General features: G+C 35.9%; 4 protein-coding genes and 1 long non-coding RNA gene across 7 annotated transcripts; 2 read left to right on the top strand and 3 right to left on the bottom strand.

Moving 5' to 3' along the window:
- Positions 1 to 314: 314 nt before the first annotated feature.
- LOC111831664 lies at positions 315 to 1,399 on the top strand. Its single transcript, XR_002834786.1, has 2 exons — positions 315 to 524; positions 1,089 to 1,399. It is a non-coding gene; the product is annotated as an uncharacterized LOC111831664 (long non-coding RNA).
- Positions 1,400 to 8,026: 6,627 nt separating this feature from the next.
- On the bottom strand, positions 8,027 to 10,925 carry LOC17893976 (protein DETOXIFICATION 24). Its single transcript, XM_006297444.2, has 9 exons — positions 10,793 to 10,925; positions 10,183 to 10,496; positions 9,552 to 10,093; positions 9,261 to 9,347; positions 9,129 to 9,185; positions 8,788 to 9,026; positions 8,528 to 8,646; positions 8,350 to 8,436; positions 8,027 to 8,275 (listed from the first exon to the last, which is right to left on the bottom strand). Exons 2-9 carry the CDS (start codon positions 10,462 to 10,464, stop codon positions 8,198 to 8,200), a joined length of 1,491 nt encoding a protein of 496 aa, XP_006297506.1. The 5' UTR covers positions 10,465 to 10,496; positions 10,793 to 10,925; the 3' UTR covers positions 8,027 to 8,197.
- Positions 10,926 to 12,121: 1,196 nt separating this feature from the next.
- LOC17890604 (probable S-sulfocysteine synthase, chloroplastic) lies at positions 12,122 to 14,583 on the bottom strand. Of its 2 annotated transcripts, none has more exons than XM_006297740.2 (10): positions 14,217 to 14,583; positions 13,978 to 14,087; positions 13,813 to 13,870; positions 13,462 to 13,725; positions 13,176 to 13,365; positions 13,022 to 13,071; positions 12,874 to 12,933; positions 12,702 to 12,782; positions 12,447 to 12,610; positions 12,122 to 12,359 (listed from the first exon to the last, which is right to left on the bottom strand). In XM_006297740.2, exons 1-9 carry the CDS (start codon positions 14,544 to 14,546, stop codon positions 12,524 to 12,526), a joined length of 1,230 nt encoding a protein of 409 aa, XP_006297802.1. In that variant the 5' UTR covers positions 14,547 to 14,583; the 3' UTR covers positions 12,122 to 12,359; positions 12,447 to 12,523. The 2 variants fall into 2 exon arrangements, with proteins under 2 accessions (XP_006297802.1, XP_023641818.1); XM_023786050.1 differs by having other exon boundaries at positions 12,122 to 12,375.
- An 800-nt stretch (positions 14,584 to 15,383) lies between these two features.
- Positions 15,384 to 24,665, top strand: LOC17892131 (probable inactive beta-glucosidase 25). 2 transcript variants are annotated; one of them, XR_002834619.1, is made up of 14 exons: positions 15,384 to 15,590; positions 16,069 to 16,138; positions 16,257 to 16,312; positions 16,416 to 16,491; positions 16,582 to 16,659; positions 16,758 to 16,845; positions 16,940 to 17,195; positions 17,278 to 17,399; positions 17,482 to 17,699; positions 17,793 to 17,827; positions 17,921 to 18,023; positions 18,105 to 18,213; positions 18,325 to 18,611; positions 24,647 to 24,665. XR_002834619.1 is itself a non-coding variant. In XM_006297354.2 (13 exons), the coding sequence occupies exons 1-13, from the start codon at positions 15,432 to 15,434 to the stop codon at positions 18,545 to 18,547; spliced, it is 1,593 nt and encodes a 530-aa protein (XP_006297416.1). In that variant the 5' UTR covers positions 15,384 to 15,431; the 3' UTR covers positions 18,548 to 18,702. The 2 variants fall into 2 exon arrangements, 1 of the variants encoding a protein (XP_006297416.1); XM_006297354.2 differs by lacking the exon at positions 24,647 to 24,665 and having other exon boundaries at positions 18,325 to 18,702.
- Positions 18,794 to 21,047, bottom strand: LOC17892668 (probable arabinosyltransferase ARAD1). Its single transcript, XM_006299899.2, has 3 exons — positions 20,188 to 21,047; positions 19,646 to 19,936; positions 18,794 to 19,387 (listed from the first exon to the last, which is right to left on the bottom strand). Exons 1-3 carry the CDS (start codon positions 20,908 to 20,910, stop codon positions 18,875 to 18,877), a joined length of 1,527 nt encoding a protein of 508 aa, XP_006299961.1. The 5' UTR covers positions 20,911 to 21,047; the 3' UTR covers positions 18,794 to 18,874.
- Positions 24,666 to 24,707: the final 42 nt, after the last annotated feature.

Below are 24,707 nucleotides of genomic sequence, written 5' to 3' on the forward strand. Positions count from 1 at the left end.
AATCACGCGTGTACAACGGTAACTTATTTTTTCATTCACTATGTTGTCACATCAGTCAGAACGTTGTAGAAAACAGTAAAATATGAACGTTACCAAACCAGTCGGTAGTAACTCTTTGTATTATTATTTTATTTTTTAGTCACCAATGGTAACTCATCCGAAACGAAATTTTGAAGACGATTGCGAAACAGTAACTTTTATTTTTCTATTATAATTTTATTTCACTCGAACGGTAACTCATGTGACCGTTAGAAATAATCTCTATATATACGTAGACAGACACCTTCGTCTTCCTTCGTTCAGACATCAAAAGCTTCTCTCCTTTCTTACTCTCAAATTTCATTTCTCAAATATCCCAATAATAGTCTCTGTTTTATATTCTTTTGATATACATACGTCTTCTACAACTCAAGCCTTGTCTCTGATCTCTTTTGATATACATACGTCTTCTACAACTCAAGCCTTGTCTCTGATCTTCTCATTCCCTGAGCATAGAGACTTAAAGACTCATCACCCCTACAAAGGTAACACCACGCCTTTGGTCCTTTTACTTCTTTTGTATTTTAGTTTCCCACATCTTGCAATTTTTTATGCTTAGTTTAAGAAAGTAAAAAATACATTTTGAGTTATGGAATGGTAGTGTAAGGAAGTTAACAAATAAAATCTAAATCTCATCTTTTTTTTAAATGTTTTAGTGAAGCTCTCGTGGTTCGATGATTTAAATAGATTACTCTTAAAATTTTGTCTTTAAAAAGAAAGCAAACTATCATTGATTTTTGTATTTCGCATTGAAGTTTCATTTTAATCATACTATGTTTCTTCCTACGAAAATGAGGATTAGAAGACCATATAAATGATTGTTAAATGGACATAGAAACAAAAATTATCATTCCTTTTCCTGTTATCTTAACATTTCTTTCTGAAAAGAAAAAAAGAAATTAAGGAAAAGCGTTACTTTTGTAATAGTCTGAAATGTGTTTACTTTTTTTTTTAGTCGACATAAGAATATATTAACTTGCATGATTTTAATTTCTGTAAAAAAAAAAAAAATTCTGAAGGAATTGTAATGATTTGATCTCGTTTTGCAGATGAACATATATTCAAAAGGAGTGAGTTAACGAGTAGGCCAAAATGGGAAAGCTAAGTGATCTGATCGCTCACATGCATGTCCTTTTGAGAGAAACTACAGATGGAAAAAAGATCGGATGTGAAGGAACAGAGAATCTTGGGAATGTGCCTTACTTTGTAGGATGAGTGATAAATGCTTGCTTGTAAGCTATATATGTGATGGTAAAATGTATGTGTAGTTATGACGGCTGGTAAAAGCTCTAGTTTCTTAGAACACAAGAAACACAAAATCTTAAGAACATAAGTAAAAGAATTACTCTCTTTTATTAGATTTAGAAAAATCTCTCAAAAACTAAAGCTCTCTTGTTTCTCAAATCTCACAAGTTATGCCACACATTGACATCTCCTTATATAAGGAGAAAACCCTAGGACAATTCCTAATCAAAATAGGTAATATTACATATCTAGATTGCTCCTAAATATGTTTGTCCTTATCCCCTAAACCATTACTCGGTTTGCTTGTGGTTCAAGCTTAAACCAACATTCTCCCCCTTAAGCTTGAAGCCATCCTCCTCCAAGTCATGAACACCAATATAACTTCTCATCTCCTTGAACTTGACTCGTCCAAGCGCCTTTGTCAAAATATCAGCCTTTTGTTTCTCCCCTGGAACATACTCAACTTGAATTTGTCCATTCTCAACACACTCTCTTATGAAATGATATCTTCTATGAATGTGTTTGGACCGACCATGAAACACCGGATTCTTCGTAAGAGCTATTGCAGATTTGTTGTCGAGTAGGACAACAACCTTCTCGGATGGTGATCCAGTTATCTCACTAAGCAAGTCCCGGAGCCATATTGCTTGTCTTGCTGCCTCTGTTCCGGCCATGAATTCTGCTTCACAAGACGACATCGCCACCGTGTCTTGTTTATGCGAACACCAAGATATAGGGCTTCCTCCTAAGTAGAAGATGTAACCAGCTGTGCTTCTACCATCATCCGGATCAACATTATGACTACTATCACTATAGCCTATTAATCTTGGTATCTTTGATACCGATCGTTCAAAGACAAGACCAAGTGTAGTAGTTCCTTGCAAATACCTCAAGCATTGTTTCATAGCAGCTCCATGAGATACTTTGGGATTCTGCATATATCGACTCAAAATTCCCACACAATATGTTAGATCTGGTCTCGTATGAAGTAGATAACGAAAGCACCCTACATGTTTCCTGTATCTTGTAGCATCAATGCTCTTCTCATCTTCTGCCTTTGACAATTGTAGACCGGTTTCCATTGGTGTGTGAGCCAAATTACAATTCCTCATGCCAGCTTCTTCTAAAATCTTTGTTGCATAGCGTTTTTGATTCAACATGATTCCTTCTTCATGTTGATACACTTCAATCCCGAGATAATAAGTCAATTTCCCGAGGTCGCTCATGTCAAATTTCAACGCCATTTCCCTTTTAAACTCATCAATAACCTCTAAGCATGTTCCTGTGACAAATAGATCGTCCACGTAAACCGCAATAAGAAGTAACGTGTTGTTTACCATTTTCCGATAGACCGACGGTTCCTTTGCACACTTTGTGAATTGTAACTCCATGAGTATTGCATTCAGCTTATTGTTCCACGCTCTTGGAGCTTGCCTTAAACCATACAAAGCCTTATGAAGTCTGTAGACTTTGTCTTCACACCCTTTTTCCTCAAACCCTTCTGGTTGCTTGACAAACACGGTTTCTTTTAACTCCCCATGAAGAAAGGCTGTCTTAACATCGAGATGATGAATCTCCCATCCATTCAAGGCAGCGAGGTTGACAAGTAGGCGTATTGTCTCAAGACGGGCTACAGGCGCAAAGACTTCATCAAAATCAACTCTGTACCGTTGGACGTATCCCTTAGCGACTAGTCGAGCCTTGTATTTATTAATGCTCCCATCGGAATTCCTTTTGATCTTAAACACCCACTTCAAACCAATTGCTTTTGCTCCAACAGGTAGATCTACAAGACTCCATGTGTTGTTCTTTTGAATCGAGAGAATCTCATCTTCACATGCCCGTATCCATTCCTTTGATACCTTTGCTTCCTCGAAACTTCTTGGTTCATTATTCAGACACAGTAGAAGTCTTTCTCCTTCCTCTTCAGCAAGTAACACATAGTCTTCAAGATATTTAGGTTTTGAAACCTCTCTTTGTGTTCTCCTTAATGCTATAGGTTGATCATCGATCTCCACATCTTCATCTTCTGTTTCAAGTGATACAACCGATCCATTTTCTTCTGAAATAGTCTCATTGTTGTCTTCGTTTCAGGATTCAAGCTCTTCTTCATTCTCATGATCATTCTCTCCCTCTTCATCGTTCCTTTCAACAATTTCTTCGATCCCATGGTTTCCGAATTCCCCAAATGTCACAATGAAGTTTCCATCGAGATCCGATTCTGAGTTGTTTCTACTCCAGTTCCAGCCTTTTGTCTCATCGAATACAACATCTCGACTGACAACAACTTTCCTTGTTTTTGGATCGTACATTCGGTATGCTTTTGAACCGGGTTCAGTACCAAGATGGACAAGCATACGGGATCTGTCATCAAGCTTCTTTAGAAGATGCTTCTCAATCTTAGCATATCCAATGCACCCAAAAATCCGAAGATGATCAATATTTGGCTTCTTATCTCGATAGACCTCATATGGTGTTTTATCCTTGAGTGTTCTTGTGGCAACTCTATTCAAGAGATAAGTGGAATGTCGTATCGCTTCTCCCCACAAATGATTTGGCATATGCATATGCTTCAGAATGCTTCTCGCCATCTCCATAAGTGTTCTGTTTCGTCTCTCGACAACACCGTTCTGTTGAGGTGTGTATGGTGCCGTAAGATGCTGTGTGATACCCGAATCGGCACAAAATTCATTAAACTCTTGCGATACGAACTCTCCACCTCTATCAGTTCTGAATGTTTTTATGCTAGCTCCAGACTCTCGTTCAACTATGCTTTTAAACTTCTTGAATTTCTCAAAAGCCTCACTCTTCTCTTTTAGCAAAACAGTCCACATGTACCTAGAACAATCATCAATGAGAACAAAGATATACTTATTACCAGCTTGTGTACTTGGCGTTATTGGACCGCAAAGATCTCCATGTATAAGCTCAAGTAGTTTAGTTGCACGGTAAGTAGTTGCTTGAGGAAAGACTTGTCTTGTTTGCTTCCCTAACATACAAGATCCACATACTTCTTTCTCAACATTAAACATTGGAATTCCTTGCACAAGCTCTCTTTGTATCATTGACTTGATCGTGTCGAGGTTTATATGTCCTAACCTTGCATGCCATTTATTTGACTCGCTTATACTCGCTAGATGTAAGCACTCATGTTCTATGATTCCCATTCGAACTTTGTAAAGCCGGTTCTGTCCACGAGTTGCTTTTACAAGTAGTTTCCCATCACGGTCATGCATGGTTAGACATTCTCCTTTCATACGTATATCACAACCTGTTTCGGTAGCTTGCCCAAGACTGATGATGTTGCTTTTCAAATCGGGAATGAAGTAAACATCTCTCATTGTTCTTGGTTCTCCTTTCATATCCGTAAAAGCTATCGACCCTTTTCCTTTGATGTCTATCCTTGAATCATCACCAAATCGCACCTTTCCTGTGATTGATCTATCCAATCTGGAGAAATACCTTTGATCACCAGTCATGTGGTTGCTAGCCCCATTATCAAGGTACCAAACATCATCCTCTCCTGTGCTTGAGGTGTAGTCACTAGGTTTGCAATGCTTTTCATTCAAGTATACGACCTCATGCATCATGAGTTCATCCGCTTCTTGAGTCTCTGTTGTATTCATCAAGCGGTCGGGACATGTCGATGCATAATGCCCTAGTTTGTCACAACGGAAACAGGTCACCTTGGATGTATCTCGTCCTCCACCAGTCCGACCACGACCTCTTCCTCGATATCGTCCTCCACGACCGCGACCGCGATTTCCACCGTTATACTCTTGGTAAGATTGCTCAGTTGAGGACTCCATGTTCGCATACATCAATTTGCTTTGATCTTCTTGTGGCTCATCTTCGTCAGCTATATGTTCCTCATAGGCCTTCAAACGTCCAATGATGTCCTCAAAACTAGTATTATTAAGATCTAGGACCTGTTCAAGAGAGGCCACGAGGTGAATGTATTTCTTTCGTGGTAAACAGAAATTTCTTAACTAACTTTGATTCTTCCATGATGGCTCCTAACGCTGTTGATTTAGATGATATCTCCGATATTCTTCCACTGAAATCATCTATTGTTTCAGAATCTTTCATCTTGAGACGATCAAAATCAGACATTAGCGTTTGGAGTCTAGCTTCTTTAACCTGATCTGCTCCTACATATCTCGCCTTTATCGCATCCCAAATCTTCTTCGCCGTATTCAGTTCTCCAACTTGGAGGATAAGTGCCTCGGGGATAGATTGTAACAACAAGGCGACAGCCATGTTGTTCTTCTCATGATTAACCGGATCCTCGGGCTCGGTTTCTATAGTTTCCCATGCCTTATGAACCTTCAGCGCAGCTTTCATCCTCAGCGCCCATACGGTGTAGTTAACAGAGGTTAGCATGGGACACTGGATAGACGAAGATCCTCCGCCTTCTCTCGGTCGATCAGCAGCGGGAATTATGTCACCCATATTGTCCTCACGATTTTAGAAAGCTCTGATACCAATTCTAGTTTCTTAGAACACAAGAAACACAAAATCTTAAGAACACAAGTAAAAGAATTACTCTCTTTTATTAGCTTTAGAAAAATCCCTCAAAAACTAAAGCTCTCTTGTTTCTCAAATCTCACAAGTTATGCCACACATTGACATCTCCTTATATAAGGAGAAAACCCTAGGACAATTCCTAATCAAAATAGGTAATATTACATATCTAGATTGCTCCTAAATATGTTTGTCCTTATCCCCTAAACCATTACTCGGTTTGCTTGTGGTTCAAGCTTAAACCAACAAAAGTTGTATGTGTAGTGAATGTTTAGGATGTGGATGATTAGTTTGGATGAATGTTTAGGATGTGATGTGGATGATTAGATTAGGTGAATGTTTAGGATGATTAGATTAGATGAATGTGGATGATTTAGATTAGGTGAATGTTTAGGAAAGTGTAGATGAATGTTTAGGATGGTGTAGATGAATGTGGATGATTAGATTAGATGAATGTTTAGGATGTGGACGGTGTAGATGAATATGTATAGGATGATGGTGTAGATGAATGTGTAGAAAGTGAATGATCAGAGTAGATGAATGATGAATATGTAGATTGATGGTATGTAGAGAGCAGGTGAATGTTGTATGTTGCTAAATTTGTTTTCACGTTGCTGGTCATAACCAAAATCGATAAGATAATAATTTTTTTTTGATAATAATAGTTCCAATAATATAATAAACTCTCTATAATTTAATTTTATTAAGTCTCTAACAATCGATAATATAAATATAATTTTTAAATATTAATAATTCAATAATCAATATACTTTATAACATGTCCTAAAATAGCTGAAATATGATTCATATTCAAAAAATAACAAATGAGGGCAGTAATCATAAATTTAAATTTGTATAATATATCTAAATTTTTATTTTTATTTTTGTAAAATTACCAGTTTACACTTTTATTTTTGTAAAATTACACCAATTAAAAATATTATAAAATTAAGTTATAATATAAAATAATAAAATATCGTGATCCCAATATTATTAAATTATAAAAATTCTACTGTATAATTATTGACTAATCTTAAAATTAGTTGTTGTGAATAAAAAATAAGGAGTAAAATTAAGGGAATTTTGTCATCTATGCCAGTTTTGAAACTCAATCTTCTCTAAGTGACATTTTTGAAAGCTCCTTTCAAATCCTGCCACAAAGAGTTTAGTATGGACGATTTTGCACTCAGGCAAATGTTTTGTAAAAAAACAAAATCAAAATAAAAAAGAAATCTTGTCCACAAGATCTGGTCCACTAGATCTAGTCCACTAAATTTGATCCGACATAACTATTTCGAGTCTAGTCCACCAAAATTGGTTCGTCGAATGTTGTCCATCTATAGAGAAATGAATCTTGTCCACCATAGACGCATCAGAAATGAATCGTAACTGGTCTATCTGGTCCGCCGGAACTGGTTATAGTTCGTCAGAACTGTCTATGGTCCACTTGAACTGGTCTGCCAAATATGTTCTATCGGAACTCGTCTATTTGGTCTGTTAGAACTGGTCTGTCGAATCTGGTCTGCAAGAACTGGTCTGTCGAATCTGGTCTGCAAGAACTGGTTATATTTCACCAGAACTGACTATGGTCTGCCGGAACTCGTCCGCCGGAGTTCTGGTTGAAACTCGTCCGCCGGAGTTCTAGTCGAAACTCGTCCGCCGGAGTTCTGGTCGAAACTCGTCCGCCGAAGTTCTGGTCTATTGGAACTGGTCCGCCGGAATTAGTCCGATGGATCTGGTCTGCCAGAATTAGTTCGCTGGATCTGGTCCGTCAGAATTAGTCCACTGGATCTGGTCCGCCGAATTTCATCTCCTGGATCTGATCCGCCGGAATTCGTCTGCTAGATCTGGTCCGCCGGAATAGCTTGTTGTTGGAAGAAGATGAAGAAGAGAGAGATAATGAAAGAAAAAAAAAAGGTAACATGTTCTTTTTACTTGTATTTATGGCATGTTTTGAAAGGAATTATGAAAAATGGCATTTTAAAGAAGATTTGGTAGTGTACATGGCATTCCCCACAATTTTCTCTAAAATTAACTTCCAACAATAACTAAACCTTTATATTTTACTTCCAAAACTAAATCAAATAAATCAAATAATGGAGAATTTTGTGGATTTTTCACGGTGTTAAACCCAACCTGGAAAAGTGACATTGGTTTTCTTTAGTTCAATTAGTTTTCTTTTCACGTCGTTATCAGTTTATATAAAATAAAATAAAAATCCCTTTAAAATTTGACATTGAGATCTCAAATAAATTCTAGTTCATATATATAACATATCAAAATTAAATCATTTGAAAAACCGAATTTTGAACATCTTATAACAAATTAACAATCAAAGCTTAGTCCATACATACACAACGTATTAAAAACATCATAGAAACAACACTCCTCAGTCTTTTATGGGATTCGATTCTTCATTAGATGGCTTGAGGCTCCACAATTTCATACGTTCACTTGTCCTTTTAACCTGTAAATAAAAATACTGTTTGAACCAAAATACCATTGTTTCAAGGAAGAAGTAATTAAATTTGTTTTCTTTACCTCTAGTTCCCAGTCAGTTTTGTAAATGATATAGCACAATATCACTGTTTGGAGCGCAATTCCAGCCAACATTCCCGACCATAGTCCCTACAAATTCAGACAATTTTTGTTGTTATAAACGAATTGCTGCTAACATGTCCAATATATTATATTTTTTAACAAGAAGGACTCTTAATACCTTAACACCAAGATGGAATACATTAGTAAGAATGAGACCTAAAGGTATACCAACTGCATAATACGAAGCTAAGTTCACAACTGCCACTACGCTCTGCATCCCTGCTCCAACTGCTACCCCTGTTTTATTTATACACAATCTAATGTATTATTACAATTTGATTCAATTAAAACAAAGTTCACTTCTCAAGTAGGTAGCATTCTTCCTAGACCATACATGGTTCATATAGATAAAGAGGTATTTATAGAGAGATGTGTGACCTGATAGTATAGGTTGTATGCTGTTGAGTAAGATTGAAACGGCTAGGATGATCGATAGATCATTCACTGCGTCTGAGACCTCAACGCTATTCGAAAACAAATACGATATCTGACCACAAAAAGCTAAGCATAGCGCTGAGAATATCACTCCCATCAATATCGATACTGTGAGTATCACTTTTATTGAAAATCTCACTGCATATGCATCTCCTTTCCCCAGCTCGTTAGCCACCCGGACGCTACGAGTACATTTGTATAGACGAGACATTATTTGTTATCTAATCTCGATGCATTAATATTTTAAGATTGAAACGTTTTATAAATATGAGAGAGTATATTACCAAGCTGCACCCAAGAAGCCAAGGCATATGTTGAGTTCCCATGTATATATGTATTGGCTGTAAATTTTCGAGATGATTAATTTAGCCTTTTGAGTTCTGACGGTAGAATATATGCAAGGTTTTGAATTTTACCATATGGAGAAAGCAGAGATTGCTATTTTCGCATCTTTTGTATACCCAGCCATTAAGACAAGGATGCTCATGTACCAATACTCTAAGCTGAACAAAAATTAAAAGGAAAAATATTAGAGAACAAAACTATAACACTGTAACATTACACAACTCTAGGCTAAATTAAGATAAACATAACTTTATACTATGTAATAGTAATACCCTAAATATTATTATTCCTCCATAGGATCTCTCACTTCAAGCCTTAAGAATTATATAATATTCAAGTTGTTTACAAAAGTAGGTAGTTACCAGATCATGACGCCTGAGGAAATAGAGAGCTTGAGCATAGGAACTAGGTCAACAAATGCAGCAATACTAAATCCGGTCCAAGTAAACGGACACCATCCACCAAAAATGTAGACAAACTCGGCTAATACCATCGCCCACGAGCTCACATTAAGCCCGATGAGCGCACCACCAATCCCCATTCCCATAACACTCACGCACCACCATGTGACTAGGAGGTCAAGAACCAGTGACAATGTTGAGAGAACGCCTACAATAGCGTTCCTCATCTGTGCTTGGAGGTACATTTGTATAGTCATAGTGAAAATCAAGCTATAGACATACGGGATCATCCAAGGATAGATCTCATCAATGGTCTTTGTGATCTCAACGTTCTGGCCTAATAGACGAAGAATAGGACCAGCAAATACAATAAAAGGTAGGAATAAAGTGGTCACGGCCGTGTCCACAATCCATGAACGTTGTAGATATATCCCCATTGTGTGGTATTGTTCTGCACCGTACGCTTGCCCGCATAATGTCTCCGTTGCACTTGACATACCGCCCTATACATATATATCAACACCACAACAACCAAAAAGACTATATATTTCTACTTTAGGTAATTAATAGAGATTTTTGAAGTTTTGTGTACCATTAAACCGTAGAGAAAGCGGATGAAAGTGCTTTGGAGGAGAGCGTAAGCAGCAAGACCCAACTCAGAGGAGTGACCGATGAAGGCTTGAGCCACAATGATGCTCCCAAACGAAGTCATTCGGAACAAAGAAGAAGGTAATGCTATTCTCCATAATTTATTTACTTCACTCCAAAACTTACTTCTCAAATAGATACTCTCACTGTTATTATTACTGCTCTGACCCTTAGCATCTGATCCAACACTTAATAGCCTCTCCTCCATTTCTCCTTGACTACTCATTTCCTATTGTTCTTCCGTTCTTTAACTCTAATCTGAAATTTTCATTAACAAAAAAAATAAAGGAAAAGGTACTTAATATAAGCTTTCGAAAATGTTTAAAGTTTGTATGTATGCAAAATTACAAACAGATTTTTCTTAAAGCCAATCCCTTTATGTCAGCCAGGAGAAATTTAAAGATCAAGAAACGAGCTAAGGAATATTTCTTTAAATTAATTTCTTGCTGGAAGATTCATCAATATAAAATATACACACACACACACATACATGCATTTTTGCTGTTGATAAATGATAACTACCGAAACTATGAAGTGTAGAGCAAATTAGTTACCTTCGTTCAAGTGAAAAGATTCAAAGCGAAGAAGAGCAGAGAGAAGAGAGATAACAGAGGTCGGTGGTGACATCAACGACAGAAAATATTTGCAAGAAGCGAAATGGTAAAAATGAAAGTCTCCTGTTTCCTTATTTTCGGAAAAAAAGATGTCAGAATGGAACCGAAACGTTTTTGATATCTCTCTTTATATACACAAAATGAAAGCAAAAAAAAAAAAAAAAAAAAAAAAAGCAAAAAAGGAAGAGATAAACACAAACTTATCATTATGCTACATGTCCATTAAATCTCTAATTAACCCTCCAAAAACTAATATGAAAATTTTATGCTCGTAATTTTTCTTCTATTTTTGGAAAGTCAGATTATTAACCAGTTTCGAAAATGAAATTGCTTTTTCTCTAAACGACAGTTGATAAATAAATAAATTGGTCAACTCTCCTTTTGTTTGTGCGACATGTAATCTGGGCCGTTCAAATCATCAGATGTTTAAAAGTTTTCTTTCATACACCGTTCGATTCGTTAGTTACTAATTTTTTTTTTCTTTACTGGCGACGAGTGTGAAAACGGTTAGAAAACGTGTAAATTGTTGGATTTTGTTTGGGCTTTTTTTTTTTGGTCTAACTATATAGTCTAGTAGTTTGAACATGCTACCCGACGTGACATGTGAGAAATGTTTTACCAACAACATGCCAATTCGAGTCAAACGTGAAAACAGATTTCACGAGATATGCAGAAAAATAAAAATTAAATAAACAAACTACGTCCTGTTTACTCAGAATACATATAGACTGCGTGTGGTTTCTGCAACAGATTTATTCGATTTTTCCGAGTAACAGAGATACAATTACAAAGGTGGTGGGACTTACAAAATCCGCCACGTTATGCAGACACGGAGACACGTGTTTCACTTTTCGATCTACTTTCCCCCCATCTGTCTACTCTCGAGTCTTGTCCCTTTAAAATATGCCACTCTTGTCCTGCTTTTCTAGTTTTACTCCTTGTCCCTTTGAACATATGCCACTCTTATCGTACTTTACTACTACTAGAAGAAAAAAAAATGATAAATTCATCCAATTTTATCATATCTCTGTTTATTAGTAGTATAATTCATCAGATATCTACTTATTTTTTTACTATCTAGTTGGGCTCTTATTATGCATGCCAAAGCCATTGTTATTCGACTTGAGATAGCGGACTTCAAATATGCACAATATGGACCACCAGCCCACGTGTTTATAACATCTGTTAAGATTAAAGTTCTTAATTTTATCCAGTTACCTCTTTATAATGTCAATACTAAGGTTGTAAATCATTTTAAAGTCAAAGTTGTTGTATCTTTCATTCTTTGGAGATCTCAATTCAAATCATTTTTTGGGTTTAGATGACTAAACTTGGATCTGTTCAGCCATACACTTCCTTCACATATGATGAGTGAGAACTGAGAGAAGAAGAATAGGGCAACAAGGTCTCTACTTTTCTATACATTCACAAAAAAACCTGTTTGATCTCGAGACATGTTTATCTCTCAATTTACGTGTGAGCTCTAACCTCACGGCATTCTCAAAACCTGTAAAGGTGTTGCCCTGTAAGATTATTATTGCAGCAAGAAGTTAAACTTTTGAGTAAGAAGAAAAAGGAAAAACTGTGATTTTACCTCTCTTTTCGATATTGCAGAGACTTGTTGTTTACACTCTTTCCAAAAGACCAAACTTGTTCTAGTAATGGCTGCTACTAATATCTCATCTCTTGGATCTCTTTGTGGATCGAACTAAACAGAGCCGTTGTGATATACCGCTCACCATGGCTCGGAAACAGAACCTGTTTTACAAATTCTATCAAGATTTAAGAGCTAAACACTACCAACTGTGAATCTGTGATTACTAAAAAATTAAATCCTGTTTTTTCTCACCGTGATAAGTTTTCCAGCATTCTCTGCTCTTTTAGCCAAGCTGATTGCTGCTACTGCAGCGGCTCCAGATGATATCCCAACCTAATGTGCATCGATTCCACAAAAGTATAAACACAATGTAATGTATAGGGAAAACACGAAAACATAAAGAAGAGGTTATTATTATATATACCAGCAATCCTTCCTCTAGAGCTAGTCTCCTCGCCATCTCAATCGCTTCCCCATTGCTAACCTATGGTTTTCCAAAATGATCTTCTTTTAATTTTCTCTAATAGATGTCTCTTTTGAAATGTTGATTATGATATGAAAGTATTGCTAACCTTAAACACTTCATCAAGTAATTTAACATCCAGGATTCCCGGCAAGTAACCTGAAAAGCCGTTTAGTTATGTTGTAAGGAGGATTCCAAAGCAAGAAAACAGAGAACCAATCAAAAGAATCAATTTTGAAGAATGAGGCCTCAATGCTGCTTACCAGGATTGTCTCCAGAAATTACACTTCTCTCTGATGGTTCAACGCCAACTACCTTAATATCCTTGTTCATCATTTTTAAGAAACCTCCAGTACCAGTTACAGTACCACCAGTTCCAATTCCAGCAACGAATATATCGACATTACCCATTGTATCTTCCCAGATTTCTGGTCCTGTAGTTTCAAAGTGGATCTTACCAAACAAACCAAAAGAAAAAAACATCTTATTAGGCCAAGCAACCCGGATCTCAAATAAAAGAGTAAGAGCCTGGTGGTGAGTTCTTCTTACTTTTGTATTTGCTGTATTGTCGAATTGCTGAAACATATATGCATTTTTTGTCTTGAGAACAATCTCTTTGGCTTTATCTACAGCTCCTTTGAGACCCTTCTCTGGATTCGTAAGCACAATCTCTGCTCCCAGTGCGCGTAAAAGCATCCTTCTTTCAATATTTATAGAAGCTGGCATTGTAACTATAAGTTTATAGCCTTTAGCTGCAGCCACAAAAGCAATCCCGAGACCAGTGTTTCCGGTTGTTGGTTCTACTAACACAGTCTGCGTTGATGAGATATTATCGAATTAGCAATCAGCAATGTCGCAACACAGAACAACAAAATAGCAAAAGACAAGAAGTGCAATCACCTTCCTAGGCCTTATGTCTCCACTGTCTTCTGCCTCGTTGATCATGCTCAGACCGATCCTGCGGAAAGTAAAAACTGTTAGGAATCAAGTATAAGTCAAAAATTGTAAACTAAGAATGTTCAATCGACAAGATTGAGTTTAGAAAGGACGAAGAATCATTCCGACCTATCCTTGACGCTTCTACAGGGCTCCATGGATTCGAGCTTTGCAGCAATGTCAGCTAAACATCCATCAGTGACTCTATTGAGATACACCATTGGTGTGCTTCCAATCAACTACACAAACCAAATCGAATCCTACATTATACAAACTTTATCACAAAATCTAATCTTTCCATAAGAAAAGAAACAAAAACGTATCTTTACTCATAAGGTTAGTAAAAATTTGAATCCTTTTGGACTTACTTGAGTGACATCTTCGGCAATGTTGACTGTTTCTGACTCGTCAATGCCTGACTCTTTGATTTCATCTTCAGCGACAGTAGTAACTGCCGGAGGAGGAGGTGGTGGTTTACGTTTGGGTTTGGATTTCGATTTCGTCCCGGTAGAGGATTTCCCGGAGATAGCGCCGACGACGAAGGAAGATGCCGGAGTTCTGACCGATAAAGATTCACCGATAAAGAAGCCAGAGGTCAGTAGTGAGGCTTTCGTAGAGGTGAAACGGTATCGTTCTGAGGTTATTACACTGAAGGGATACTGAGGAAGAAGACGGAGCGAAGGAGACGAGAGTGCCATTTTTTTCCGTCGCCGGAGAGGTTTAAGGGATTAGGTTTCTGTTGTGTATTAATTTTTTTATCACAAGAAAAAAAAAATAGAAAAACATAAAGAAGGTAACGAATCGGATAAAAGAACCACTTATTTTGTAATTTTTGTTGAAATAATTTTTTTCTTTTAAAAATACAAAATGACAAATATATTCATTTATCTTATGTCGGTTCACTAACTGTTTGATTAGTGGAATGCTTAACACATTTATAAATGGAAAATAAACATATTCTTTTTTGAAAAGTGTAATCCATTTAATAAAATGTATATAAAACTCTTTTCAAATAAAAGATAGTGCATCATCAACCTAGAAACTACAGTTACTAACCAATATATAGTATATAGTATGAAATCAATTATAAAACCTTGGGATAAAAAAAAATGAACAATAATAAAAAATAACTTGGCATAACAAATTCTATTTATTTTACTTATAATTTTATTTAGTAGTAAAAAGTAATTATTTGATATTCTATTGTGGTTAAAATAAAAAAACGTTGTGGTGTTAGTGTAAACTTTGTTGTAGACAAGGAACCTTAACGATGTTTTCTTTTTTTTTTGGTATGAACCTTAACGATGTTTTCTTACTACCATTATCAAATTATTATCATCAAAATCAACAAGACAAGGGTAAGATATCGAAATTAAATGTTAGATATGTAAGATAATATTATATTTTGGTCATTTAATTTGGCACACACGTCGCTCTCACCTTGCTTTAATCTTCGTCTCGAAGTATTGAGTCTTAAAAAAACTCTTCCTTGTGTTGTGATCTCTCTCACTCTCTCTCTCGATCCTTGTATAAATAATGGAACACGATGAGCACGTTAAGCATTTAAAAACTCTATCAGAAAAATGGCATTCAAAGCGATTCTCTTTCTGGGTTTACTCCTCGCCGTGATTGCTTCTCCGGTCACCGTCCATGGTGGATCAGTCTGCCCTGTGAGCTCCACGTTTGGTCGAGGAAGCTTTCCTGATGGTTTCTTGTTCGGTGCTGCCACTTCTGCTTTCCAGGTAGGTATCTCGATTTTGGATTTACAAGTCAAACTTTGTTGAACCTCCCTTTGATTGATCTTTCGTGGCCGGTGATAGGAATTGTTCCCAGAAAATCATGATTTTTCTTTTAATCAGCTCTAGTAGCTTCGTAAGTACGATTAACAAAGTTTAAATCCTAAATCCAGTTTAATGAAAAATTAAATTTGGTATCTTTAGTGAAAGCTTTTTACAAGGGAAAGCTTCAAAGTTTTATCCTTTAATATATTTAGCTCATGAATTGTCGTCTAAGGTTTAGGAAAATGAATCTGTATGACCCCATTGGTCATGTTCAAGTCTCTTGCTTTAATGATTGTTTCTTTGTCAGGGGTTTATAGTCACATTCACTTTTGAGTCCTCTTCATGCTTCGGTTTCATGGTTGACTTATTGTTAATCTTCTTCTACTGCCAGAGGTTTCTGGATTCTGATCAAACTTTGTTTCTAATTTTGCTTGTATAGCATGAAGGTGCACCAGAAGAAGGAGGCCGAGGTTCAAGCATTTGGGACTCGTTTACTCTTAAACATTCAGGTTTTTTTTCCACTTCTTCTAATTAGTCAAAAGATTAATAAACCGAGTCACTTTTGTGATTCTAGAATTCAATCTGGTCGTGAGATTTAAGTCATGAGCATGTTACTTAAATCTGCAGATAGGAACAATAACCTTGATGGCAGGCTGGGAGTTGATTTTTATCATCATTACAAGGTATGTATATGTTCTACGAGCAATCCTTTTCCCTGAAGATGAGCTTTTAAGTGTGTAATTAGCAAAGGTTTTCATCTAATCAACCTTTCTGAAATTGTTGCAGGAAGATGTTCAACTATTGAAAAAACTGAACATGGATGCCTTTAGGTTCTCTATTTCTTGGTCAAGAATATTTCCCCGTAAGACAAATTTCTTTGGTTTATGATTCGTTTGCAATGTACTATGAGATGCACTCTTTACTAACTTTGTTACTTCTTGAAAACAATCAGATGGGAAAAAGGACAAGGGAGTGAGTGAAACAGGAGTTAAATTCTACAATGATCTTATCAACGAGCTCATTGCAAACGGTTATCACACCTTCTGTCATATTATCAAATCGTATCATATCTCCTATTTTTTCATTTCCCACGTTGCTTAAAATCAAACTCTTGATTGAGTTTTGCAGGTGTAAAGCCTATGGTTACATTGTTTCAATGGGACGTACCTCAAGCTCTTGAAGATGAATATGGCGGTTTCTTGAGTGACCATATTTTGTAAGTCTTTAGGCCAAGTATTGATATGTGTTGTATCACGTTCTGTTTCCTATCTTTTTGCGGTTACCTAACATTTACTGAAACTTGTATATAGGGAGGACTTCCGAGAATTTGCAAAGTTTTCCTTTAATGAGTATGGTGATAGGGTGAAGCACTGGGTTACTATAAACGAGCCTTATGAATTTAGTCATGGTGGATATGAGACAGGAGAGAAAGCACCAGGAAGATGTTCTAAATATGTCAATGAGAAGTGCGTTGCGGGCAAGTCTGGACATGAAGTTTACACCGTTGGTCACAATTTGCTGTTGGCTCATGCCGAAGCTGTGGAAGAATTCAGGAAATGTGGAAAGGTAGAATCTTAAGAACAAATATATATATATATATTTGAAACTAAATTTGGTTGATCTAATCCATGGATTTCAATATAAATAGTGCAAAGGTGGAAAGATCGGAATTGTTCAAAGTCCAATGTGGTTTGAGCCTTATGAAAAGAAATCCAGCTCAAATTCTCCAGAGGAGATAGTGAAGAGAGCAATGGATTTCACTCTCGGCTGGTTAGTAGTCTTTAAGAAATATTGTTTAAGCAATCTTATTAGCTTAGCGTTCTGAGTGTGGATTATTGCTATTTGCTTGCAGGTATATGGAACCAATAATTCATGGAGATTACCCCCAAACCATGAAAGATATAGTTGGTGCTCGATTACCTTCGTTTACGCCTGAGCAGAAAGAGAAACTGAAGGGTTCTTACGATTTTGTTGGTATCAATTACTTCACTTCTGCGTTTGTTGCTCATGTAGATAATGTTGATCCAGAGAAACAGAGTTGGGAAGCTGATTCTCGCTTGCAATTACATTGTATGTTCTAACTTCTAACCATTACATATCTTGCTTGTTTCTGTGGTACTTACTTATCTTCCTCTTTAATCTTTTTTTTTTGATACCTTGCAGCAAATAACCCAGATGGGCTCAAGATCGGTTCTCAGGTATGGATATATTTAGATCATCGATACAATATTTCTTGTTATTTTAAACGATATGAGCTTTTTCCTAAGTCTCTTTCTTATGTATTGCTTCAGCCGGCTAGTGCAAAGTATCCAGTTTGCGCAGACGGGTTAAGAAAAGTTTTGAAATACATCAAAGAGAACTATAATGATCCAGAAATCATAGTCACTGGAAACGGTAAGCCATTGCCTTGTTGCTCTCTGCTTAAAATCTCACTCAAATCTCCTTAGCAAGAAATCAAATCCATTGCATTTGCAGGATATAAGGAGACACTTGAAGAGAAAGATGTACTTCCTGATGCACTAAGCGATAGTAATAGGAAGTATTATCATATGAGGCATCTCATGGCTTTACACGGAGCAGTCTGGTAAGTTACATTTCACGGTTCCAAAAAGACTCTGTTTCTTATTCTCTAGTTGTTGGATTTGGTCATAGACTGTTTCTGCTTCATATATATAACTTATTTTGGTTTATGCAGCGAGGACAAGGTTAATGTTAAAGGTTACTTTGTGTGGTCACTTATGGATGGAATAGAGTGGGAAGACGGATACAAGACGAGGTCTGGACTGTACTATGTGGATTATGGACACAATTTGGGACGGCATGAGAAACAATCTGCTAAGTGGCTCTCCAAGCTCCTTGAGAAAGTCCCGGACACGATTCAGTCAAAGGTAGATTCGGAATCAAGGAAAGAGTTATGAATGATCCGAGAATAAATAACCTTTTCACGGCTCTCTCTCTCTCTCTCTCTCTCTCTCTCTCTCTGCATAACCGATCTCGATGATGTAATGGTTGTTTTTATATTATAACGATCTATGTAACTTATATAACAAATAAAGAAGGAACTTATGTCACACGTTACCAGCTGTGTTTCGTAAAGATCAAGTCATCTATATCCACATGGCTGAGTATAAACATTTGGCGTTTCCACTTAAAATTTCGATAAAGCCATCCACGTGATTGAGTTGCAACTATACTCATTACATTAATTTCTGTCTAAACCATATTTATAAATGTCATTAAACCCCCTAAAATGGCTTTATAAATCTTTGAAACCTATGAACCTTCATCTTCACCAAAGGGGCTTTCCTCGCAACAGCTTTCCAAATCATCTGAACTGCATCATCTCCAACGTCTTCCTTGGACGGAAAACGCAAATCGAAATACTTATTAACTTCCTTCAGCCGTTTCCACATTTTATTGTACTCTTCTCTCCCAATGCTCCTGACAAGACCCATCAGAAACCCTTTCTTTAGAGCGTCGGATGATCGGACAAAGAGACAGAACTCGTTGTAGTTGAGAACGTCCTCGTATGGTAACTCAATGTCGTCGCTAATTATCACGGGGATACAGTGACTAGCGATGGCGTCGAAGAGGCGGTTGGACGAAGGAGTATCCCCGGCGATGTTGAGACAGAACTTGGACGATCTCATTCCATCTCCGGCTTTGGTTATTCCGTGATTTCTTACGCTACCAAAAGAGAAGTGGACGTCTTTTTCTTCTTTTAGAAGGTAGTATAGCTCTTGCCTCACGAATCCACCCTACATGATTATGTGTATGAATCGAAATTAAGTTACAAAGTTTTCAATCCACCCTATTCCTAAACAAAATAAGATGAAAAACTGAGCACACCAATAACATTTTGTTTAAGTTTGCAACAAAAATTAACATTTTGTTTAGGTTTGCAACAAAAGTATAAGCAACCTAAGTAACTCAAGTTATTACTAAACCCACTAATTAACCGGATATATCCACTTGGTGAGCTATCGTGTAACATAAGCAAGCAAAGTACTACTCACAGCTTTGCGGTAGATGGCTCCTTGGAAGTAGAGCAAGATCGGACGGCCATCGAAGCCCGACGTGTCATTAACGTACGACGGAACAAGGTGTTTGTATGGAGCCACAATGTCTTTATCGACATTGGCGACACGTGGCGAGTATCTACCAAAGTCAGCGACCACAAACATCGCCGGATATAGCTTATGCCTTGCGGTCGACATGCTATTGGGATGGTGCGCCATTATCACATGATCCTTCCCTCCTGAGATCTTCCACTCTTTTTGGGACGTTACGTATTTCACCACATTCTCCTATCATCAATAAATTGAGATCCACGTCAAGTTATATAAAGATTAGATTATGATGATGACAGTACTCTTGAGTCTTGACTTGTTTCTTTTTGTTGAGTTTGTGATTACGTTATATGTTAGAAAAACGTGTATTATACTAAAAATCTTTGAAATATGGTATATTTTTCAACGTTTAAGCAATCAGTAGGAAAAAATGTAAGAAAAAAAGTAAACTTTTAAGGAAAAGATGTGAATATTTGGATTTAGTTTACCTGCAACTCTCTGTCTTGGCTCTTCTTCTGCTTTTGGTTAACCTTAGAGAATCGATTGTAGCTCAATGACGAGAAGAAGGGCACGAACACGACATCAGCTTCGCTCGAGTTCTTCACACGTATCGCTGCACGGGAGCTTCTTGAATCTTCTGGAAGCTCAGAGAACAAAAGATCTAATGTAAGCCAATACTCGACACTGTGCTGCAGGTTAAGACCACCTGGATGATGAGGAACACTGACTCTGATATCAGGCCACACGACGCCGTTTCTATCTGGTTTCCAACCTAATAACCCAAAGTGAAACTCTGGACTCATGTCATACATGTATACTTTCAATGGCGTTGGAGAAGGAGAACCCTTCTTCTCGATGCATTGGAGGGTTTTGGCTCTGTTCTGATAAATGAATGGCTCTGTTTCTGTCCCTCCTCTGTTTTTTTTATCATTGGGTTCCTCTGTTTCTGCACCTTCTCTGTTTTGTTTTCCTCTGTTTTGGGGATTAGGCGATATGACGTTGTTTTGGGGAGAACTGTTTGAGTTCTTGATGATGATGAGAGGTGCGTCTGCAGGTTCTGATACTGAGATGTAATCGAGAACTCGGTTAGGGTTTGTGGAGGAAAAGATGAAGAACCAAGAGAGGACGGTGAGGATCGATATCAACAAGAAAACTATAGATTTCCGAGTGATGATTACTCCGAGAGAACGTGAGTTTGATCTCTCAACCATCTCTGAGAAGCTAAGAGAAGAGATTGGAGAAAAGGAATCATATATCAAGAATATGAAATAACGACGAACAGATTCATAGAAGAAGAAAGATTGTGTAGATTCAAAAACACAGGAGAAAATTTCTGTGAAAAGAGAAACTAGGTTTTATTAGGGATTAGGGAAATTTGCCCGAGAAAAAAGTAACGAAGTTGAGACTTATATTAGAGTGATGAGAAAGTTTATGAGGTAGATGAGAAACGATGAAAACGCACAAAGAGAGAAGAAAAAACAATCACAACACGCTCTTTATTACTCTCTTTCTCGCTTGTGAAGGAAGAAACTGAGTCGTCGTCGTTGATCTTTTGACGCGGGGCGATAAATAAATAAAAACTATCTTAGAATTTGTTGTATACCAAAATATTTATATTTTTTACCATTAATAATTATATGAAAAAGATTTTTTATTTTATCTTAGAATTTGTTGTATACAAAATAACTAGATTTTTTACCATTAACAATTATATGAAAAATATTTTTATTTTTATTGTCATAATAAGTAATAACAATATCAAGAAAAAGTGGTAAAGTATAAGTATCAATATTATTAATAAAGTTTTAATTTAGTAAAATCAAGTAATTATACTAATATTTCTGGAACCATTGATTTTGAAGGAAATAATAGAAAAGTTTTGTGTGAAAATTAAGATAGTTAATGTTAGTCAGAAAATAAGGTCAAAACGTTATGATTGATTAAATGGAATTGATCAATTTTTGACTCAATATTATAGATAAGAGTTTAATAAATATTACTATAAACTAAAAAAACGTTATGATTTATTAGGCCAGACAAACTTACTATAGCAATTTTCAGGTGATTGATTATATATATAAAGACTACAAATAATGAATGAGTAATCATTAATTTTCTAAGAAATTTTAGTAGTATTAAAAAAGAAAAAGAAAAAGGTGTTCTTAAGTGACTCCTTGATAATTCATAGAAAACGTAACGTCTTATAGTTTACACAAGAATTGTGCAAATTACATCGTCGTCGGTTGGTATGTCAACGTTTACGTGGGATGAAACCTGACTACTCTTTTCTAAACACTTTTATTTTATTAACAGAGTTGCGTGTGTGTGACATAATCAAAATCGATCTCAATTCTCCCATAAACCCATAAGTTTTTGAGATCCGACGACTTGGGATGGGGTGGATTGTGATATATTTCCTTCATCAAGAGCACTTCCAAAGTAAACAGATCTGATTATTATAGTTAATGAATAAATGACTAAAGAAATAAATTTGAATAACAATTAATTTATGAGATGAGTTGCCAAAAGTGTTTTACACGGCCGACGATATAGCAAAGCCCACAATCATTCGGCGTACATTACTTTGGGCCAACACCAAAACCTCAAAGCTCATAATTACATCTTTCATGTGTTTTTACTAGGTGTTATATAATCGATCTGTTCCAAATTGGTTTCTATAAACCAAAAACTGAACACAATTTGATGACTCTACTTGAATAATAGAAACGCAATTTGGCTTTTTGAGTTATCGTCGTGCGTGTGATGAACTCACTTTATAATTGTTTTCCTTTTCTTCTCCAAAGTCCTTTTGCCTAAAACTGAACACTTAAACGCAAAACACACACATGAAGATAATCAATACTCCTCAATGTGGTGGGAAAATTTAAGTTTATGTCGTAATATGTCAATTCATATTTTAATCCTATCAACTCATGATACATGTGTCATGTTCTGAAATTTATAATAGCAACAATTGTCACATTGATATTGTATTTGTTTATGGTTTTAGATTTTTTTTTAAAAACACACATGTCACAGAATTACAAGTTAATACTTAAATTTGGTATACACAGAAATATATGTATATATACATATATACTTCATCGAAATATATACATATACATACACGTACAGTTTCCTGTTAAACTTTTGTAGAGATCAGTTTTGAGTTCGTCCTCTAAAAGAGAAGAGAACTTCTTGGATTCTGTAAAAATTAGAGTAGACATAGAATGTGAGATGCACAAGCTAAAAGAGTTGGGTGTCTCCTAACTCCTAAATAAAACAAAATTATTCGAAAAAATTAAAGTTTTATTACTATTAATTTATCGACATGGAAGCCAATAGGAAAGTGTGTAGACTAAGTTTGAAAAGATTCATATAGTAAGGTAAGTCTCACTAATCAATCAATACATATACATATGATTTCTTCAATATGAGTTCGGAAATCAAGAATTAACCAAACATGCGTCTCCTAGTCACTGGTTATAGTGGTCGGTGTTGTCGCCTAGTGGGCTTTATTTTATAGCTTAATACGAATTTTAGTATCTTCATAATCGCCTTCTCCTCTAATAAACATTAGTGAATATTATTTGATCAGCGACACTTACCAACCATATGAACAAAACTTTTCAAAAATGTACGAATTCACAGAACTACAAAATATAAAATGACTACTACATTTGTCACTGCTAGTAGTTATAGATTTTTAATTGATGTAAACTAAACAAACTTTTTGTGACAATTGATTTAAATTTATGTATGTGTTTATACATGCATGTATATATGTGGAATCTGTGGTTGTTTGTTGTAATATCATCTAGGTTCAAACCTAACATAATATATGTTTGTTAGTAATATATGTGTGTGTGTGCGCGCTCGTGCGACCCTATAGCCATAATATTACGGAGAGAGTTGAAAGATTTTATAGTTGTATTATTTGTCTATGCATGCTGATTTCGAATATACAGCTAGATTTTGTTCTTCAAATTTATTAAGCGAGCATTCAAAATACTTTCCTGTGATGTTTACAAGGTTAGATCTTATGGGCAAGATTTGTCTTAACTATCCGATTAAGATCTTGCTTCGAGTTGTTAATTAAGGTTTGTGTTTCGGAGAGCAAGAATCGACAAGACTACAAAATCTGATGAACCCCAGCTGTCTTATGCTCTTCTTTTTTTTCCAATAAATAAATTCAGTCATAACTAAATACTTCAAATTATATATATTCACATTTTGAATTTCGCTTTAGAATCAGATCACTAAGCGTTTCATTAACTACTTTAATGAGCAAACTATTTTTTTAAAGAAAATAAACTTTCTTGACTTTTATTAAGTACTATGTGAGCATATGTTATGTTAGATTTGTTAAATTCGTATTTGTTTGAGATATGCATTAGGCATTATCGAGTGACTTGAGAATTTGTCAAGTGAAAGAAGCTTATGAGTTATATATATGGACCGCTTTAAAGATGCACTTATTATATAATTAAGCAGCAAAGTAATGAGATATAGAATACGGGCCTTCTCTTTCGGCTTATTAATAAGTGAGGTTAATTTAATTATCATCTTAAATTTTATTGCTTAATTATATAATAAGCGGAGCCCTAATTTTTTTTGAAAATTATTAATTCATTCGTGGGACAGTTTGTCCTCGTTCGTTAACCAGATAAACATAGATTCATGTATATATTTCTACTTTTTGTTTCCACTAATCATACAAGTCCATTGATCTTGCACTTTGGGATTAATGTTTCGTGTTAATTAATTACATGGGCTAAGTTGATTTTTTTATTCGTTAGTTTTAATTAGTTGTTTATGGATCGTATTCGTTAATTAATCGTATTTATGACTGGCACTTCCACCTAAATAATCTCACATCATGCTACCATAGTTGAGTTTGATGTTGATTCTTTTCCTTTATAAAATTTCAGTAATATATGATCATTACTCTCTCTCTCTCTCTCCAAACGAACTCGAAGATCCCTAGACACGAAGTTTTATTGCAATT

This window comes from Capsella rubella, unplaced genomic scaffold (genome assembly GCF_000375325.1).
Source record: "Capsella rubella cultivar Monte Gargano unplaced genomic scaffold, Caprub1_0 scaffold_3, whole genome shotgun sequence".
NCBI classification, from domain to species: Eukaryota; Viridiplantae; Streptophyta; class Magnoliopsida; order Brassicales; family Brassicaceae; genus Capsella; species Capsella rubella.

Bases quoted from the DNA above. Each gene is read 5' to 3' on its own strand.
- LOC17893976 (XM_006297444.2), bottom strand. From the start codon at position 10,464: ATGAGTAGTCAAGGAGAAATGGAGGAGAGGCTATTAAGTGTTGGATCA. The intron at 10,094-10,182 runs GTACACAAAACT...ATATATGTATAG, and splicing joins GCTTTCTCTACGGTTTAATG to GGCGGTATGTCAAGTGCAAC. The intron at 8,276-8,349 runs GTAAAGAAAACA...TTTTATTTACAG, and splicing joins AAACTGACTGGGAACTAGAG to GTTAAAAGGACAAGTGAACG.
- LOC17892668 (XM_006299899.2), bottom strand. From the start codon at position 20,910: ATGGTTGAGAGATCAAACTCACGTTCTCTCGGAGTAATCATCACTCGG. The intron at 19,937-20,187 runs GTAAACTAAATC...TATTGATGATAG, and splicing joins GCCAAGACAGAGAGTTGCAG to GAGAATGTGGTGAAATACGT. The intron at 19,388-19,645 runs GTGAGTAGTACT...ATAATCATGTAG, and splicing joins GAGCCATCTACCGCAAAGCT to GGTGGATTCGTGAGGCAAGA.
- LOC17890604 (XM_006297740.2), bottom strand. From the start codon at position 14,546: ATGGCACTCTCGTCTCCTTCGCTCCGTCTTCTTCCTCAGTATCCCTTC. The intron at 14,088-14,216 runs GTAAGTCCAAAA...TGGTTTGTGTAG, and splicing joins TTGCCGAAGATGTCACTCAA to TTGATTGGAAGCACACCAAT. The intron at 12,934-13,021 runs GTTAGCAATACT...GGAAAACCATAG, and splicing joins TACTTGATGAAGTGTTTAAG to GTTAGCAATGGGGAAGCGAT.
- LOC17892131 (XM_006297354.2), top strand. From the start codon at position 15,432: ATGGCATTCAAAGCGATTCTCTTTCTGGGTTTACTCCTCGCCGTGATT. The intron at 16,313-16,415 runs GTATGTATATGT...AAATTGTTGCAG, and splicing joins ATTTTTATCATCATTACAAG to GAAGATGTTCAACTATTGAA. The intron at 17,196-17,277 runs GTAGAATCTTAA...CAATATAAATAG, and splicing joins AATTCAGGAAATGTGGAAAG to TGCAAAGGTGGAAAGATCGG.